The sequence below is a fragment of the Rhamphochromis sp. 'chilingali' genome (assembly GCF_963969265.1).
Source record: "Rhamphochromis sp. 'chilingali' genome assembly, chromosome: 1".
NCBI classification, from domain to species: domain Eukaryota; kingdom Metazoa; phylum Chordata; class Actinopteri; order Cichliformes; family Cichlidae; genus Rhamphochromis; species Rhamphochromis sp. 'chilingali'.
The window spans coordinates 62,223,544-62,240,128 of NC_137929.1; the positions used below are offsets into that span (position 1 = coordinate 62,223,544).

Sequence of the window (16,585 nt, forward strand, 5' to 3'; positions counted from 1 at the left end):
TGTAGTATGCATTTGAAGTACACTTCGAATTGGGACAGCCGTCGTCGCATGGCGGTGAGGTAACCGCACTTAAAATGCGTACTTCAAGTGTGCAGCCCCTGAATTGGGACACAGCCCCTGAATTGGGACACAGCCACTCACCCCCTCCTTCCTGGCTCGCAGCTTTTTCTTCTTCTTGGTTGGCAACCAATGTTAAGGCGCATTACCGCCCCCTGGCTCACAGCTCAGTGGACATTTAGATGAGAAAATATGTATTTGACACATTCAAGAAAAAAAAATAAAAATAAAAATAAACAAAATAAATGTTTATATTTTGGTAGGAACTTGCTTTATTTTAAAAATGTTTTTGCTCATTTTTGCTCTATAAAATAGTTTATTTCTTTTAGAATCACTCATCTTAGCAGTAGGATTTACATGAAAAGAGAAACAAATTAAATTTGAGTGAAAATATACATTTTTGCAATGTCTGGTCAACTGACTCAGTGAATCAAATTACTCAAATTCGATTCGCTTTGGTGAGTGACTCATTCAATCTCGATTCAGTAAAAAGAATCTAATTTACCATCACTGGAATGGAAAGGACTGGAAAGGCGCTACTTTTGAATAACGCTCTCACGTGGTTACGTTGTGCAGCTGAGTCACGTGACAGCACAGCAACAAATCACAGCAGAGCCGGGGAAAGGGGGCGGAGCAAAGTGTCTGTGCAGGAGAGGAGTCGAGCAGAGAGAGCTGCTTTTTCATGAAACGGGAGTAAAGTAGTGAACTTACAGTAACATATACCACTACCAAAGTTTGGATCGATATCTGCATCGATCTGCACACCCTTGTCTCCTGGATCGTAGCTGAGATCAGCGTGAACCACGTGGGTCTCTGCTCACTGATCTGTTTCCTGTTTCTCTCGGTTTGTGGGCTCATCTAAAGGTAAGCACCGAGCTAACTTTAATGTGGGTTCCGTTTATGTTGAGTTTAGCTCTGTTGAGGATAATAGATTGCTTGGTATACACTGGAGTTAGACAGACTGTAGAATTTGTGATTGCTTGCTACATTATGAAATGGTGGTTGCTAGGGGGTAAGAATATATATAGAAAATTAGTCTTGGTATATGAACAAAAGGATGGGCTGCAGGGCAGGAGAACAGTCTACCCCCACCCCTAGGACAGGAAGCCACAGGTACAAGCATGGGGGAGGGCAACCCCAGGGTGAATAATAGAGATTAACAGACCACGTGACGTTCACGTAGAGCTGGGCGATATAAGATTTTTTCATATCATGACATGTTTTTTTCATTTCAGGCGATAACGATATCTAAGATAAGATAAGATAGAACTTTATTAATCCCTCGGGTGGGTTCCTCTGGGAAATTCGATTTCCAAAAAAGCACAGCACCGACAGAAGTTACAGAGTTATACACACACACATATATATAAATACAGAGACAATATAAATAAAATATACGAAGGGGATAAATAGAATAAATAGGAATAAAAATAAAAATACAAGTGAATTGCACATTTCAAGTATTGAGTCTATTGCACCGTTGACTATTTATAAAAGTATTGCACAAAAGGTATTGCACAGTGAGGTGAAGAGGCACTACAGCTTAGTTGTTCCCTCCTTTGTCCTCCTGTTTCCCCTCCCTCTCCCCTCCAGAGAGGAGTTAAACAGTCTGATGGCGTGCGGGACAAAGGAGTTTTTAAGTCTGTTAGTTCTTGTCTTTGGGAGAAGCAACCTGTCACTGAACAGACTCTTCTGGTTGTTAATGGCCGTGTGCAGAGGATGCCTGGCATTGTCCATAATGTCCATCAGTTTCTTTAATGTCCTTTTCTCTGCCACTGTCACCAGAGTGTCCAGCTTCATGCCGACCACAGAGCTAGCCCTCCTGATCAGTTTCTCCAGCCTGGATGAGTCCTATCTATCACGATATAAGCCAAATAACTATATTTGTAAGATTTAAATGTGCCGTTGCTCACAAGTAAAATTTGAAATAATCAGCAGCTTGTTTTTATTTATATATTTATTTCCCATAAGTTCATCCATTAAACGGACGCGAATGGATGGATGAAGTTCAACAGGGTAGATGTACTTAAGGAACATGAGACTTTTTCAGATAAATAAAGGCAAATATTGCAAACTACACAAAAGGCAGCCGCTAAAGCGTTTAAGTTTCAAAATAGAACAAACGAAACAGACTACTAAATTGTCAATTCCACTTAGAAACAAAATATTAATTCTAAAAATAAGTCTTAGTTTGTTTTACAGAAGAACAGACAAAACTGACTAACTTTTGTCAATATCAAATAAACTGAGAACTAAAAGGAAATTCTCAATCTCTCCTTGTTGTATAGCTTAGCTTTTCAAACAGTTTTAACAGTTACTTTAGTCTGACAAAAGCTGAATGACGAATTAGCGCTTCCAGTCAGAGACTGAGGCTACGTCCACACGTACACGGGTATTTTTGAAAACGGAGATTTTTCCATTTTCGTTTTAAAAAATAATCCCGTCCACTCATAAAGGCAGAAATGAAGGAAAACGCTGCTATGAACATGCCAAAGCAGCAGGTGGAGCTAGATTCCTAACCGTGCAGAAATGTTGGCCAATCAGATATCTAGAAGCCTCGGTGGGAAAAAGTAAACAAAGCTGGGGCATAGAAGCAGAACCGAGTCGTATGTGTGGAGGGACAGTAACTGTGTGTGTATATGTAAGCATTTAAACACTGCAGAGAGTAGAATTAACAGTAACAGTATTGTAGAAATTCATTTCACCGAAACAATAACGTGGCGCACAGTGTGACGCATGCACCAGTTTATTGTATTTCCAGACTTGCTTCCGGCACAATTTACAGTGCACGCTACTCTGTTTTTTGTCAGACTTGAAATAGCCGAAATACCTTCACACTACGGAACTTCTATGGCTCTTCCGTTTGACAATCTCTCCGGCATTGGAACCATCATCTGTTTTCTCTTCGGTAACCTTCGGTCACGCTCGGTTGATTTTTCTAGTTGGCACACTCATTTCCTCCATTACCCGGGCGTTAATGTTGCTGGCTGCTTCCCAAACAAATACAAATGTACGGCTTGGCACTTGTGCTGTACGTAACAAGTCATGCGACGTGACGCTGCGGCTGTGATTGGTTCGGCTCAGCGCTACTTAATTTGGATTGGCTGACCTCTTTTTTTTTTTTTTTTTTTAAGAGGACAAGAGCGGCGAGGTCTATCGCGATAGTTTAATTTCTCTATCGAGTAAAAGTTATATCGCGATACATATCGTTATCGTTCTATCGCCCAGCTCTTCTTTCGCGCATTGCATGCCGGGAACTCATGGCAAAACATTCCAAGTACCGCATCAAATGCAAGCATTTGTAGCACCGCAAAACGTTCATTCTCCGGTTCCAATAAATTCTTTCTTTTTCTTTGCCCCCCAAAAAAGGTATGTACAAAACGAAGGAGAACAATGTGACCTGAAGTTAATAAACTTCATGAGTGCATACACTCATGAAGTTTAGTAACTTCAGGCCACTGCAACATGCCCAGGTACGGTTTACCGACGGATGGTTACAGGACCTTGAAATGCACCGGACTGAGGCAATTTTCCCTCAGGATGACCAGGCATCGCGTGCTGGTGATTTAGCAAAACTCACCTGAGGAATCCTGCTTGACAACGCCACATTCTTATAGAAAATTTCAAAATTAGCTGCAACACACCTTGTGAGCTGGATTTGAAGTGGGTTTAATAAACACTTTACAATTTGAATGGAAACATGCCAGCCAACACAAGGATCATCTCGGAAATTCGGCCACCACCCTTATATCTTATATACACCATCACAGACACTCTCAAACAAAGAACATTCCACAGCACATCATGCATACCTAAAGGTTCAGTCCAGCTCATCCATGACCTTCTCCCACACTAAGAAACGTTATGACCACCCGTCACCTCCCTTAGAGCAGGATGTCTGGAGCTCTTCCAGTCTACGATGGGTCCACTGTGAGGGTGCAATAACATGGGCCCACTGGTGATAACATTCTATATGCATGCATACAACTGGTGAACACTAAAGTGAGGAAATAATATTACTATTACTAATGTGATATGATTTATAGGAAAGGAAATGTGCCACTGCAACATGCATAACAGCGCTGGTAAATACACACAGAAATTAACAACTACAAGATTAAGTCTGCATGGCCCACAAGCTCATGCGACCCTAGGATGTTGCTGTCATCTTCCTGCTCCTGGAAAAACATACATACATCTACCCTTTCCTTGTCTGCTTGGAATAGGTGCAATCTGCATATCAGTGTCAAGTCAGTGAACCATTTGTCCCCATTATCAGTCCAGTCAGTCCCCATTGCGATGTGGAGAAGCTCACTTTACGATCATTTTTCCAGCAACACTATTGTATAGCACTTTTAGTTCCAATCATGCAGGCCTGCTTAACGGACAGCAGACTCTCAAACAAAACTCTCAGTGTACTCCTCAAACATGAAAAGAAAAAAAAAGAAAATACTACAAAATATAAAAATATGAAAGTCTAGTTTTAGGACTTGCCAAAGCATACTCATCTCCTTAAACTGATAAATCAAACCAAAACGTCTTGACAGGTTCCACTTGGTAAAAGAAAAATGTAGCTGCCAAATAAATCCCCAAAACATTCATCCACCAGCCACACACATTTCACACAACCCTAATGTCCTATTAGATAATAAGTTTATTCCCATGCAACCAGGTGTATGTCATGGTAAAACATCCCTCACACATTTGAATTTGAATGTATTTATTTAAAAGGGACAGTGCAGTTTGACATAGTCCAAGTACAAAACATGAAACTGATGTAACGGACATAAGTTTATAGCTATTGCAAATTTTCAACAATTGTCCCTTGTTGGGCTTACAATCAAAATAAATACATTTTACCATAAAACATACATTTTCATAAAGCCAAAATACATCGTAAATACAACTACAATTAATAGACAATAAATAAAAATAAAATCATTAGTAAAATGACTACATCTCTGATTTCCCTCTAACCAAACTTTAACCTTCAATAGAAAGGATCTGATGTCTGTAATCAATTTGATTTTGGTTGGAAGTGGGCTCCACAGATTGCAAGCCTCTATGGAAAATGCCGTCTGACCAAATTTAGATCTGCGATATGATATCTTACAGTTTCCGTTCAATTTAAGAAAACACTGTTTCATCTTGTTCTCTCTATAAACTTCACAAGATGCTTGGTTGAACTTTCCCTCCTCTGAGGTAAACTTTTATTAAACTCTTAATAAACAGTCATGAGTCTCTGCTTCTCACCTTCCGGTGTTACACTCTCAAGACTCCGGGCGGAACACACAGGTAAATGCAATTCCGCTTGCTACATCCCTTTTCTTTTACAAAGACAATGAACTATTCATAAGTCTCTCTTTTTGTTTTACTGCATGCAGTTCCTCTACAGCCTGTCCCGCTATTGTTTTGTTGTATTCTCTTGAAATCTCCATTGCTCTACAAATATCTAGACATCTGTCTAATGTGAGGTTCTCTTCTCTGAGCAACCTTTCCCTCCAACTGGAGCTGTTCGTGCCACAGACGATCCTGTCTCTGATCAGTGAGTCTTTTAATTGTCCAAAGTTGCAGGTGCAATCAATATTTTCTCCTGGAGCCTGATTGCATGCAAAAAATCTGTATCTCTCGACAGTCTCATTAACTTTGGGATTATAGTGTTCATCAATTTTTCTCATCAGCTCACTTACTGTTACCCTTGCCTCAGCTGCCACCATGTTTCATCTTGTTCTCTCTAAACTTGCTCGGTTGAACTTTCCCTCCTCCGAGGTAAACTTTTATTAAACTCTTAATAAACAGTCATGAGTCTCTGCTTCTCACCTTCGGGTGTTACACTGTCAAGACTCCGGGCGGAACACACAGGTAAATGCAATTCCCCTTGCTACAAACACGAATGATTAAAACTCCTAAAACTAAGTAGATTATGTTTCTCTAAAATGTGACAATGATGCCAGGGCTGCACCATTTTGCATAAAATGAGAATCACAATTTTTTTGCTTAGAATTGAGATCACGATTCTCTCACGATTTTCTTTTCCAATATAAATATTTATTGCACTTACTCCGTAATTTCTTTGTGCCTGGGGGAGTTTGACGGGTATGGGGAAGTGCTGTATAAGGTTCCCGTTATTGATGTTTGGGTGGTTGACGGGGACTGATTTTCTCCTGTCACTTTCTTGGCCTTTACAGCTTCGTCATATTGCACTTTATGGTGACGTTTAAGGTGGTTATACAAATTCGTAGTGTTAGCTTGCGGTGCTGCTACTATGGCAAAACACAGCTTGCAAATGATATCTTTTTGACTCTCATCTTCTTTGAAACCACAAACCTTCCACATGGAGAAACGAGAACCTTTTCTTGGAATTAATGTTACAGTGGGGTTGTCATTCTCACCACCATCAGAGCTTTTCCTCTGCACTCATTGTGGTTTCTCCCCTCCGGCAGTTTCTCTCACGTGCTCTTCGTTGTTTTTTCCCTTTCCAGCTGGCTTCTGTATCACGTGGTATAAGGCTCTGCCCTTGTCATGAAGAGTGAGCGCTTGTTTTCATGCAGATTATGTCCCGGAGCAATACGCGGTACAATCGTCATCTTTTTTTTTTCTTTTCTTACATCATTGTCATTTTGAAATGAGATGGCACATAAGTATGAATTGAGATCGCGATTTTCTAACATTTAATTGTGCAGCCCTAAATGATGCCATCGGACAGATTTGACATAGGACACAGACCTTCAAAATAAAACAGGAAACATGAGACACAGACATGACAATACAAACTTGATAACATAAGACACTCGGCATGAAACACAAAGGGTGAGGAAACTTAAATACAGGGGAAGAAAATAAAAGGTAAATCTAATAACCAAATGAACTTCGCTGACCTAAAGAACTTAAACATAGAACTCAAAACACTGGTTCAAAAGACTCAGGAACGTGACAAATGCATAAATAACTGAGCTGCTGAAGCAGGTATATAGTGCTGAATTAACTCAAAACAATTCAGATTAGCCTTGACCGTCTTAGCAATCTTCTTTAGATGCTTGTCCAATTTAAGACGTAAATCAAAAATTATTCCTAAAAACTTCTCATCTTACTAAGTGAGTTGAACAAGATGATAAAATCAGAAACACAGGCTTAAAATACCATCTGGTATTCATTGCATTGCATGTGTGTGTATGTGTTAGTAGGATTAAAACACTCTGTGCTTATTAGGGCTGCCACGATTACGTTGACTAGTCACGATTACGTCGACTATCAAAAGCGTCGACGACTGATTTAATAGTCGACGCATCGTTTGAAGCTTTGTAAGATCACAAAAGACGCAGGAATAAGTAGTAGGATTTAAGAGTGTAATAACGGACTGAAACAGAAGATGGCAGCACTGCATGCACAAGGATGCTAGCTGCCGTTAAACCCCGAAGAAGAAGTAGCTCTGTCCCAGAATTCATAGCGCAGCCCAGGTCAGTTTTCAACAATGGTGGCAGCTAGTTGTAATATTACTCTTATTATTCTTTCTGTGTCACAAAATAAACGTTTAACATATTTTCAGAATGTAACTGTATAAACCTCAAATATCTGCTCAGTTTATCAAGACACCACATATTTTCAAAAGTGCTCCGACGTTTTCGGAGACGTCTGTTGCCCACTAGCTCGATAGCTAGCCGGGGTTCAAGGCTCACTAGAGCCCATGAGAGCACCGGACTCCCGGCAAATCGTTGTCAAACCCACCGCTGTCTTTCACTACTCAGGGGCCCGTTCTTCGTACCTCGCTAAGTAGGTTAGCTGGATTTGATTGTTGACGATTTCGCGTGATCTTGGATCGTTCGGTTCCCCGAAGCTCATCCGGGACTTGCTGTCATAGCAACAGAGCCGTAAGCGTAAACCTGCTCGGGAGCAGGTTTACTTTATGTAAACAGGATTAGATCGCGGCCACGCAGGTATGTCCGCTTCATTTATACGAAAGCAACAGCGATATTCCACCACAGTTTCACCATAAATAAATAACATCAATGTAACTAAAGACAATGCAGCACCTGATCCATTTATTGATTTCACACAGATACATACAGGACATTTCCTAAAAAAGGGAAATGTACTATTAACATTCTATTACATGTATGTGATTATTACAGATGTAATTCATATTTCAGAGTAGCAATTGCAAATTACTTTGTGTAATCAAGATGAGAGACCACGGCTATAAAAGCGAAGGTGGATTTGGGAAGCCTGTCGCAGTCCTGTCCGTATACGCGAGCCACCCATTGCGGAAGGTGCAAGATTGATAAGGAGAGTTTTCAGAATTCAGCGTATATTGCGGGACAGACAGGATCCTTTAGCTCAGCGCGACAGTGTGCTCATAGAGAGATATCGATTTTCCCGTGAGGATATTATTTACTTAACCAACTTGTTGACGAGGGGGTGCAGGACCACCACCTGTCTTTTTTTTGCTCTGCCCTTTTCTTGGTTGCTGTTATAAACAAACAGATTATTCCAGGGTCTCTTTCCAAGAGACGAAAAGCAATATAAGTGATAAATATTACCATTCTGTAGAATATTCTTATATTTCACTTTTACTTGTTCCCATGTTCTAGTGGGTCCTGTTGTGGCTCTAATGTGAAAGGGGATATAATATAACATATTATAATATAATGTAATATAATATTGGATAATATAGTGTAATATAATAAATCTACCCTACCGCCTACTGATGTTGGCCAGAGGGGCCGATGGCACGATATGGCAGCCTGGCTTCTGTCAGTCTGCCCCAGGGCAGCTGTGGCTACAACTGTAGCTGCCTCCACCAGTGTGTGAATGTGAGAGTGACTGAATAGTGGCATTGTAAAGCGCTTTGGGTGCCTTGAAAAGCGCTATATCAATCCACTCCATTATTATTGTTATTATTAAATTACTTACGAGTTTAATTTGTCAGCAACTTTCTGCCAGCCCTCTCTCCTTGCTTTTGCAGCCTTTGCAGTGTTCCCTTGCGTTCTGATTAAACTCTGAAACTCCTGAAATCCCTCACTCAAGAGTTCTTGCTCTGCTGCTGAAAAATACCGAGCCGAGCGCGCTCCGTCGACATTTTCCCCGACCAATCAGAGGGTTGCCGATCAATGTTTCCACTATCGATGCGTAGCCCCTTTTACGACACCCAGTGATGTCACATTACTGCGTCCAGCTGTACTAATCGTCAACAGCAGGTGTGTTCGGGGAACCGGATTAGCGAGCTCACGGTTAGCGCGATGGTTTGGTCTTGGATGTGTCATTTGATCTTGGATGTAGTGAGCGACGTACGAAGAACGGGCCCCAGGTTAAACATATATAAGTCACTTAGATAACTTACAAATGTTATTGTTTGGCTTTTTTTTTAGTATTTTATTTGTTCCTGAGTAAATCGGTTTGGCTGAGATTAAAGTTATAGTTTTTACACAGCTGAATAAACGTCACGCAGACAACTGATTATCAGAAGCATGAGATGCTCGAGAATATACTCTGGTGTCCCGTTATATTTTAGATAGCAAGGAGTTTATTAAACTTCACCGAAACAATCTGCAAATTTCATTAAAATGTAATAAACTATCATCTTGTCTTTATTTTTAGTTAGCACATACTTTAAACACTTAAAGCTGTAAGCTAATGATAGTTATATAAGAGCAGATGCATGCTGGTGCAATAAGCTGTATGTTTTACGTCCAATGGATGCATGATCTGATTAGTCGACTAATCGCAAAAATAATCGGTGACTAGTCGACTATCAAAATAATCATTTGTGGCAGCCCTAGTGCTTATGTATGTCGTTTTAATTACTGTCGCCTTTTTCTGAAACAAATCTGTTTACTACACCTTCTTGTTTCAGAAACACCTAAAGAGGAAAGTCTCTATTGTAGTCAGGCACAGCTAAATTCTGCTTGTGAGTTAACCTAGCAAACCACACCGTGTGTTGTTAACACCTTAAACATGTACCTCCTCATGCCACTTCCTCTATGATTTTTGACACCCCTATATGGTGTCACGGCGGGGTGCGCCGATGTGTGTGGAAACAGGACCCAAAAGCAGATGATGACGAGGAATTGTAATGATTAACAGAAAAGTGAACCTTTATTGCGATGACGGCAGGGAATGAACCAAGAGACCAAAACAAACAGGCAAAACACTAAGAAACAAAACACTATAAGGTACTAAGACCAAAAACTATAACTGAGGAGGAAATAAACAGGCTAAGACTATGACTAACGTGGAAATAACAGACGAAAACTAGACCTATGACTGAGGTGAGGTAAACAGACGAACCGACAATGGCATGAAGAAAACAAAAGGCTTAAATACAGACATGAGGTGATCAGGGGAAGTGGGGACACATGGGGGAACAGCTGACTGACATAAACCTAATGACAGGACCAGGAGAGGAAAGCTAAATACAATGAACAAAGAACACATGACACTGTCAGAATAAAACAGGAAACACTAAAACTAGACATGACAATACAAACTTAACAAACCTAATGCGTGATGAATAATACAAGAACCCAAAACATAGAAAATCAGAGGAACAATAAACAATAACAGCCCAAACCAAAGACAGATAGGAAAAGACACAAAACTAATCACATAACCAAATGAGACAAATACAAACATAAACTCAGAGCGCTGGGTCAGAGACCCAGCCTGTGACATATGGAGGACAACAAGAGCCACGCACATCAAAATAAAGAATTCTGTGCTTAAATAATGAATTGTAGAATAAATTCTCCATTTGTAAAATAATTCCACATTAACATAGTGAGTTTCGAAATGTTTTTTAAAGTCCTCATTACCATCCTAGGGGAGCTAGGATGGTAATGAGGTGCTTGAAATGTTGTAGGTGGCTGAGTTTATACTGCTACCATTAAGACTGATCAGGACTCCGTCTTGTGGATCTATGGAAGTCCATATATACAGGGTGTAGCATCCCCTGGGTAAAGGTGGTGATGTGCAGGGGGGGTCAGTGGTTTTTCCCTTTCAAGTTCTTGTAGGCAACTGATGACTTTCTTTTTGTAGTTGCTTCTGGGGTTTCACCTTGAAGCTTCATAGGTATTGTTGTCACTGAGGAGTTTAGTCATGTTTATTTGCTCTGCTTCTTTTTGTCAGGGATAAAATACAAATATATACTTTTTGTGTCCCAGCTGAGTAACAGGAGGAGAAGAGTCTGGTGGTGCAGCAGAGGAATAATTTCAGCCATTTGGACTCAGCTCAGCCACTACAGAGGAAACAATGACTTCAACACAAAAGGTAAGAAAAACATCACAGTTACACTGTTATTGAAACTGCGTGCACAGCTGGTTGGTTTTTAAAAACCTGTTAACAGCAGCTTTATCTTTTCCATCCTGGGCTCCTCCATATATACAGAATCTACATTCACAACCAAAAACCACAGAAGTTACAAGAAAATACAAAGATCATATTTTCTCTACACACATTGAAACAACAATATCATCAGTTGAACTCAAATTTTTTTCTGAAGTAAAAGAGTTTCTTTGATGATCAATATTTCTTCAATAATGTCATTTTCATTACAACTCTCATTGTAGCACATCATTGTAATGTGATACTATCACCAGAAGGTGGTGGTAACACACCTACAATGTGTTTTTTGACATGTCTGATTCCACCAATGGAGGGAGTTTCAGTTTGTTCCACGACTGCATTTCACTCACTGCCTCTGTTTGTATCTCTGTCACTGCAGGACCAACATGGAGCAAGAAGTCAGCGCTCTCAGGAGGCCGACAAACCTCACAGAAGAAAAGGAAAGAAAACCTACAGCTGTGATGAGTGTGGGAAGGATTTTACCCGGGCTGGACACTTAAAAAGACACCAACTCATCCACAGTGGAGTTAAACCTCACAGCTGTGACTTGTGTGGAAAGTCTTTTACCCTGGCTGGATATTTAAAAACACACCAACTCATCCACACTGGAGTTAAACCTTACAGCTGTGACTTGTGTGGAAAGTCTTTTACCTTGGCTGGACACTTAAAAAAACACCAACTCATCCACACTGGAGTTAAACCTTACAGCTGTGACTTGTGTGGAAAGTCTTTTACCTTGGCTGGACACTTAAAAAAACACCAACTCATCCACACTGGAGTTAAACCTTACAGCTGTGACTTGTGTGGGAAGGATTTTACCTGGGCTCTAAGCCTAAAAAAACACCAACTCATCCACAGTGGAGTTAAACCTTACAGCTGTGACTTGTGTGGAAAGTCTTTTACCCAGGCTGGAGACTTAAAAAGACACCAACTCATCCACACTGGAGTTAAACCTTACAGCTGTGAGTTGTGTGGGAAGGATTTTACCTGGGCTCAAAGCCTAAAAAAACACCAACTCAACCACAGTGGAGTTAAACCTCACAGCTGTGACTTGTGTGGAAAGTCTTTTACCCTGGCTGGATATTTAAAAACACACCAACTCATCCACACTGGAGTTAAACCTTACAGCTGTGACTTGTGTGGGAAGGATTTTACCTGGGCTCAAAGCCTAAAAAAACACCAAGTCATCCACAGTGGAGTTAAACCTTACAGCTGTGACTTGTGTGGAGAGTCTTTTACCCACGCTGGAAGCTTAAAAACACACAAAGTCATCCACAGTGGATTTAAACCTTACAGCTGTGAGTTGTGTGGAAAGTCTTTTACCCACGCTGGAAGCTTAAAAATCCACCAAATCATCCACAGTGGAGTTAAACCTTACAGCTGTGAGTTGTGTGGAAAGTCTTTTACCAAGGCTGGGGGCTTAAAAACTCACCAACTCATCCACAGTGGAGTTAAAGCGTACATCTGTGACTTGTGTGGAAAGTCTTTTACCCTGGCTCAAAACCTAAAAATACACCAAATCATCCACAGTGGAGTTAAAGCGTACAGCTGTGACTTGTGTGGAAAGTCTTTTACCCACGCTGGAAGCTTAAAAACACACAAAGTCATCCACAGTGGAGTTAAAGCGTACAACTGTGACCTGTGTGGAAAGTCTTTTACCCTGGCTCAAAACCTAAAAAGACACCAAATCATCCACAGTGGAGTTAAAGCGTACAACTGTGACCTGTGTGGAAAGTCTTTTACCCACGCTGGAAGCTTAAAAACACACAAACTCATCCACAGTGGATTTAAACCTTACAGCTGTGAGTTGTGTGGAAAGTCTTTTACCCAGGCTGGGGGCTTAAAAACTCACCAACTCATCCACAGTGGAGTTAAAGCATACATCTGTGACTTGTGTGGAAAGTCTTTTACCCTGGCTCAAAACCTAAAAACACACCAAATCATCCACAGTGGAGTTAAAGCGTACAGCTGTGACTTGTGTGGAAAGTCTTTTACCCTGGCTGATAGCCTAAAAAAACACCAAGTCATCCACAGTGGAGTTAAACCTTACAGCTGTGACTTGTGTGGAAAGTCTTTTACCCACGCTGTAAACTTAAAAACACACCAACTCATCCACAGTGGAGTTAAACCTTACAGCTGTGAGTTGTGTGGAAAGCGTTTTACCCAGGCTGGGGGCTTAAAACGACACCACGTCATCCACAGTGGAGTTAAACCTTACAGCTGTGACTTGTGTGGAAAGTCTTTTACCCACGCTATAAACTTAAAAACACACCAACTCATCCACAGTGGAGTTAAACCTTACAGCTGTGAGTTGTGTGGAAAGTCTTTTACCCAGGCTGGGGGCTTAAAACGACACCACGTCATCCACAGTGGAGTTAAACCTTACAGCTGTGACTTGTGTGGAAAGTCTTTTACCCACGCTATAAACTTAAAAACACACCAACTCATCCACAGTGGAGTTAAACCTTACAGCTGTGACTTGTGTGGAAAGTCTTTTAAATCTCCACATCAGCTGAAAAAACACCAACAGATCCACACCAGAAAGTAACTCTACAAGTGCAGTTACTGTGAGGATGTCTTTAATTTTTTATCTTGTAATTTTAACCTGATTGTTTGGAACAAATATGATCAGTAAACTTATGGAGGAATTCCTCGACTTACAATGTCTTTGTTTAGAAGTGGAGCGAAGCACATGGATCCATTTCTCAACCCTGTCGTCACTGTGGTGGTGGGAAAGCATTTTTCTGTGATCTTTTTAGAAAGACTTCCAATCATCAACCACAACCACATAAAACCACATCAACATAGCCACACTGGAGACAAAATGAACTACTGCAAAGAATGCGGGAGAGGCTTCCACACACCAAGCACATTAAAAATACATGAACTCTTCCACAGTGGGGTCAAAAAGCACATCTGTGACCAGTGTGGGTCATCCTTCACCACTGAACATGAGCTCAATGAAAAAGCATAAGGGAATCCACACAGGAGAGACACCACACAAGTGCAGACACTGTGACAAAAGCTTCTCACAATCAGGTCATCGTAACAAACATGAACGTACACACATGGAAGTGAAATTCAGCTGTGACCAGTGTGACAAGAGCTTCAGGAATCTCAGTTCATACTCCGAACACAAACGATCCCACGCTGTAAATAAACTGTTTCACTGTTACCAATGTGCAAAAACCTTCACTTCATTATCTGCTCTGTGCAAACATCAGCCTGATCATGCAGGACTGAAATCACTGGATCACAATGAATCTGAAGAGAGAGAAAGATCCTCTTCTGGTTTCAGGCTCAGACTTAAAAACCTTGAGATCAGGCTCCACAGAGTTCAGATGGAATCTCCTGTAAAGAGTGTCAGCTGATGTCACACTTGGATCTGATGAGGTAGCTCTGATTTCTGGAGCTGCAGTGAATAATCCTGAATGCTACATTTAGGAAGCTGCATGTATAGATATGCATATCAAGTTTATTATTTTTCCTTTGAGGGATTTTAATTCTCTAAAATGTTATCCCTGTTACATTTTATTCTTTGTTTATTAGGACACAGTAGTGTTTAGTAGTTGTATTCATTTTATGTGTTACCTAAGTTAAATTTCAATCCTTCCTTCATATTTAATCTTTTGCTGAGGTAAAATCTTCTCTTAAATCATTTTCTCCCAAAACTACAAATGTTTTCACAGCAGTTGCTCTTAAAACCTCCAAAATGAACTAAATCTGTCCACCAGCTTTGAAACAACCCCTGCTGTGACTTTATGTCCAGAAAAAAAGAAACTCAAGCTGAATTAGTTTTGGGCTGTACTTCCATGTAATGCCAGTTTGTACCAGAAGATGAAGCAGTGAGTCAGTGTAACCTTTATTCAATTAGGCAAAGACCACATTCATATTCACAGTGGCAGCAAAGAAATGTTGAAAGTTAAAAACAGCAGCACACATCAGGACCATTGTAAAGATCACAGGTGACTACTTTTACTTAATTCAAATTCCTTCAAATTTTGGCTCCTCCTTTCACTTTAGTGTATTTACTGTATCCTTGAAGTCCACATGTTGTTTTTTAATGACTTCATTTTGATCCACATGTTCTGCAGCTGTTTTCCTGTTGATTTGACGTTTGTATTATGAAATCTTGATAATGTTAAAGCATTAGTTATATTTGATGAACTCTGTGTAAAGTTTGTCTTATTAAACAGTTTGTTGTGAAAATGAAGAAATGGTCTCAGAACAAGTAGTTTGAGCCATGATTTCAGATTCAAACTAATTTAACTGTTTTCAGTGGTACATGTGGAGGTTTATCAGAGGAGGCGACTTGGCTGTTCTCCACTCACACAGAACAGGGTTCCTGCAGCTCATTAAAAACTAGAGATGGCACGATACCACTTTTTTATGTCCGATACCGATATCATAAATTTGGATATCTGCCGATACCGATATGAATCCGATATAGTGTTTTTTAATCAACAAAACTGTTTTTTAAAATATCTTGCTGCATTTTGCAAGTCTGCAAGTTCATACTCAAGTTTAAAACAACAACTACACTAAAGCTATTCTGTTATACCTGTATACAAAAAAAAATATTTCTTAGTTCAGCAATACTGATCAATCTAATAAACTTAAACCTACACCATCCTCCCTACTCTGGTATTTTAAAGAGTACTTAGCGTAAATATTAAGCAACCTACAGTGGGGCAAAAAAGTATTTAGTCAGCCACCGATTGTGCAAGTTCCCCCACTTAAAATGATGACAGAGGTCAGTAATTTGCACCAGAGGTACACTTCAACTGTGAGAGACAGAATGTGAAAAAAAAATCCATGAATCCACATGGTAGGATTTGTAAAGAATTTATTCGTAAATCAGGGTGGAAAATAAGTATTTGGTCACCTCAAACATGGACAATCTCTGGCTCTCACAGACCTGTAACGTCTTCTGTAAGAAGCTTTTCTGTCCCCCACTCGTTACCTGTATGAATGGCACCTGTTTGAACTCATCATCTGTATAAAAGACACCTGTCCACAGCCTCAAACAGTCAGACTCCAAACTCCGCCAAAGAAGACCAAATTCGGCCAAGACCAAAGAGCTTTCGAAGGACACCAGGAAAAGTATTGTAGACCTGCACCAGACTGGGAAGAGTGAATCTACAATAGGCAAGCAGCTTGGTGTGAAAAAATCAACTGTGGGAGCAATCAT

General features: G+C 40.4%; 1 protein-coding gene across 2 annotated transcripts; it reads left to right on the forward strand.

Moving 5' to 3' along the window:
• The first annotated feature begins 682 nt into the window (after positions 1-682).
• LOC308406434 (uncharacterized protein) lies at positions 683-16,163 on the forward strand. 2 transcript variants are annotated; one of them, XM_080897448.1, is made up of 3 exons: positions 683-921; positions 11,179-11,319; positions 11,774-16,163. In XM_080897448.1, the coding sequence occupies exons 2-3, from the start codon at positions 11,302-11,304 to the stop codon at positions 13,940-13,942; spliced, it is 2,187 nt and encodes a 728-aa protein (XP_080753574.1). In that variant the 5' UTR covers positions 683-921; positions 11,179-11,301; the 3' UTR covers positions 13,943-16,163. The 2 variants fall into 2 exon arrangements, with proteins under 2 accessions (XP_080753574.1, XP_080753573.1); XM_080897447.1 differs by having other exon boundaries at positions 11,214-11,319.
• The last annotated feature ends 422 nt before the right edge of the window (positions 16,164-16,585 follow it).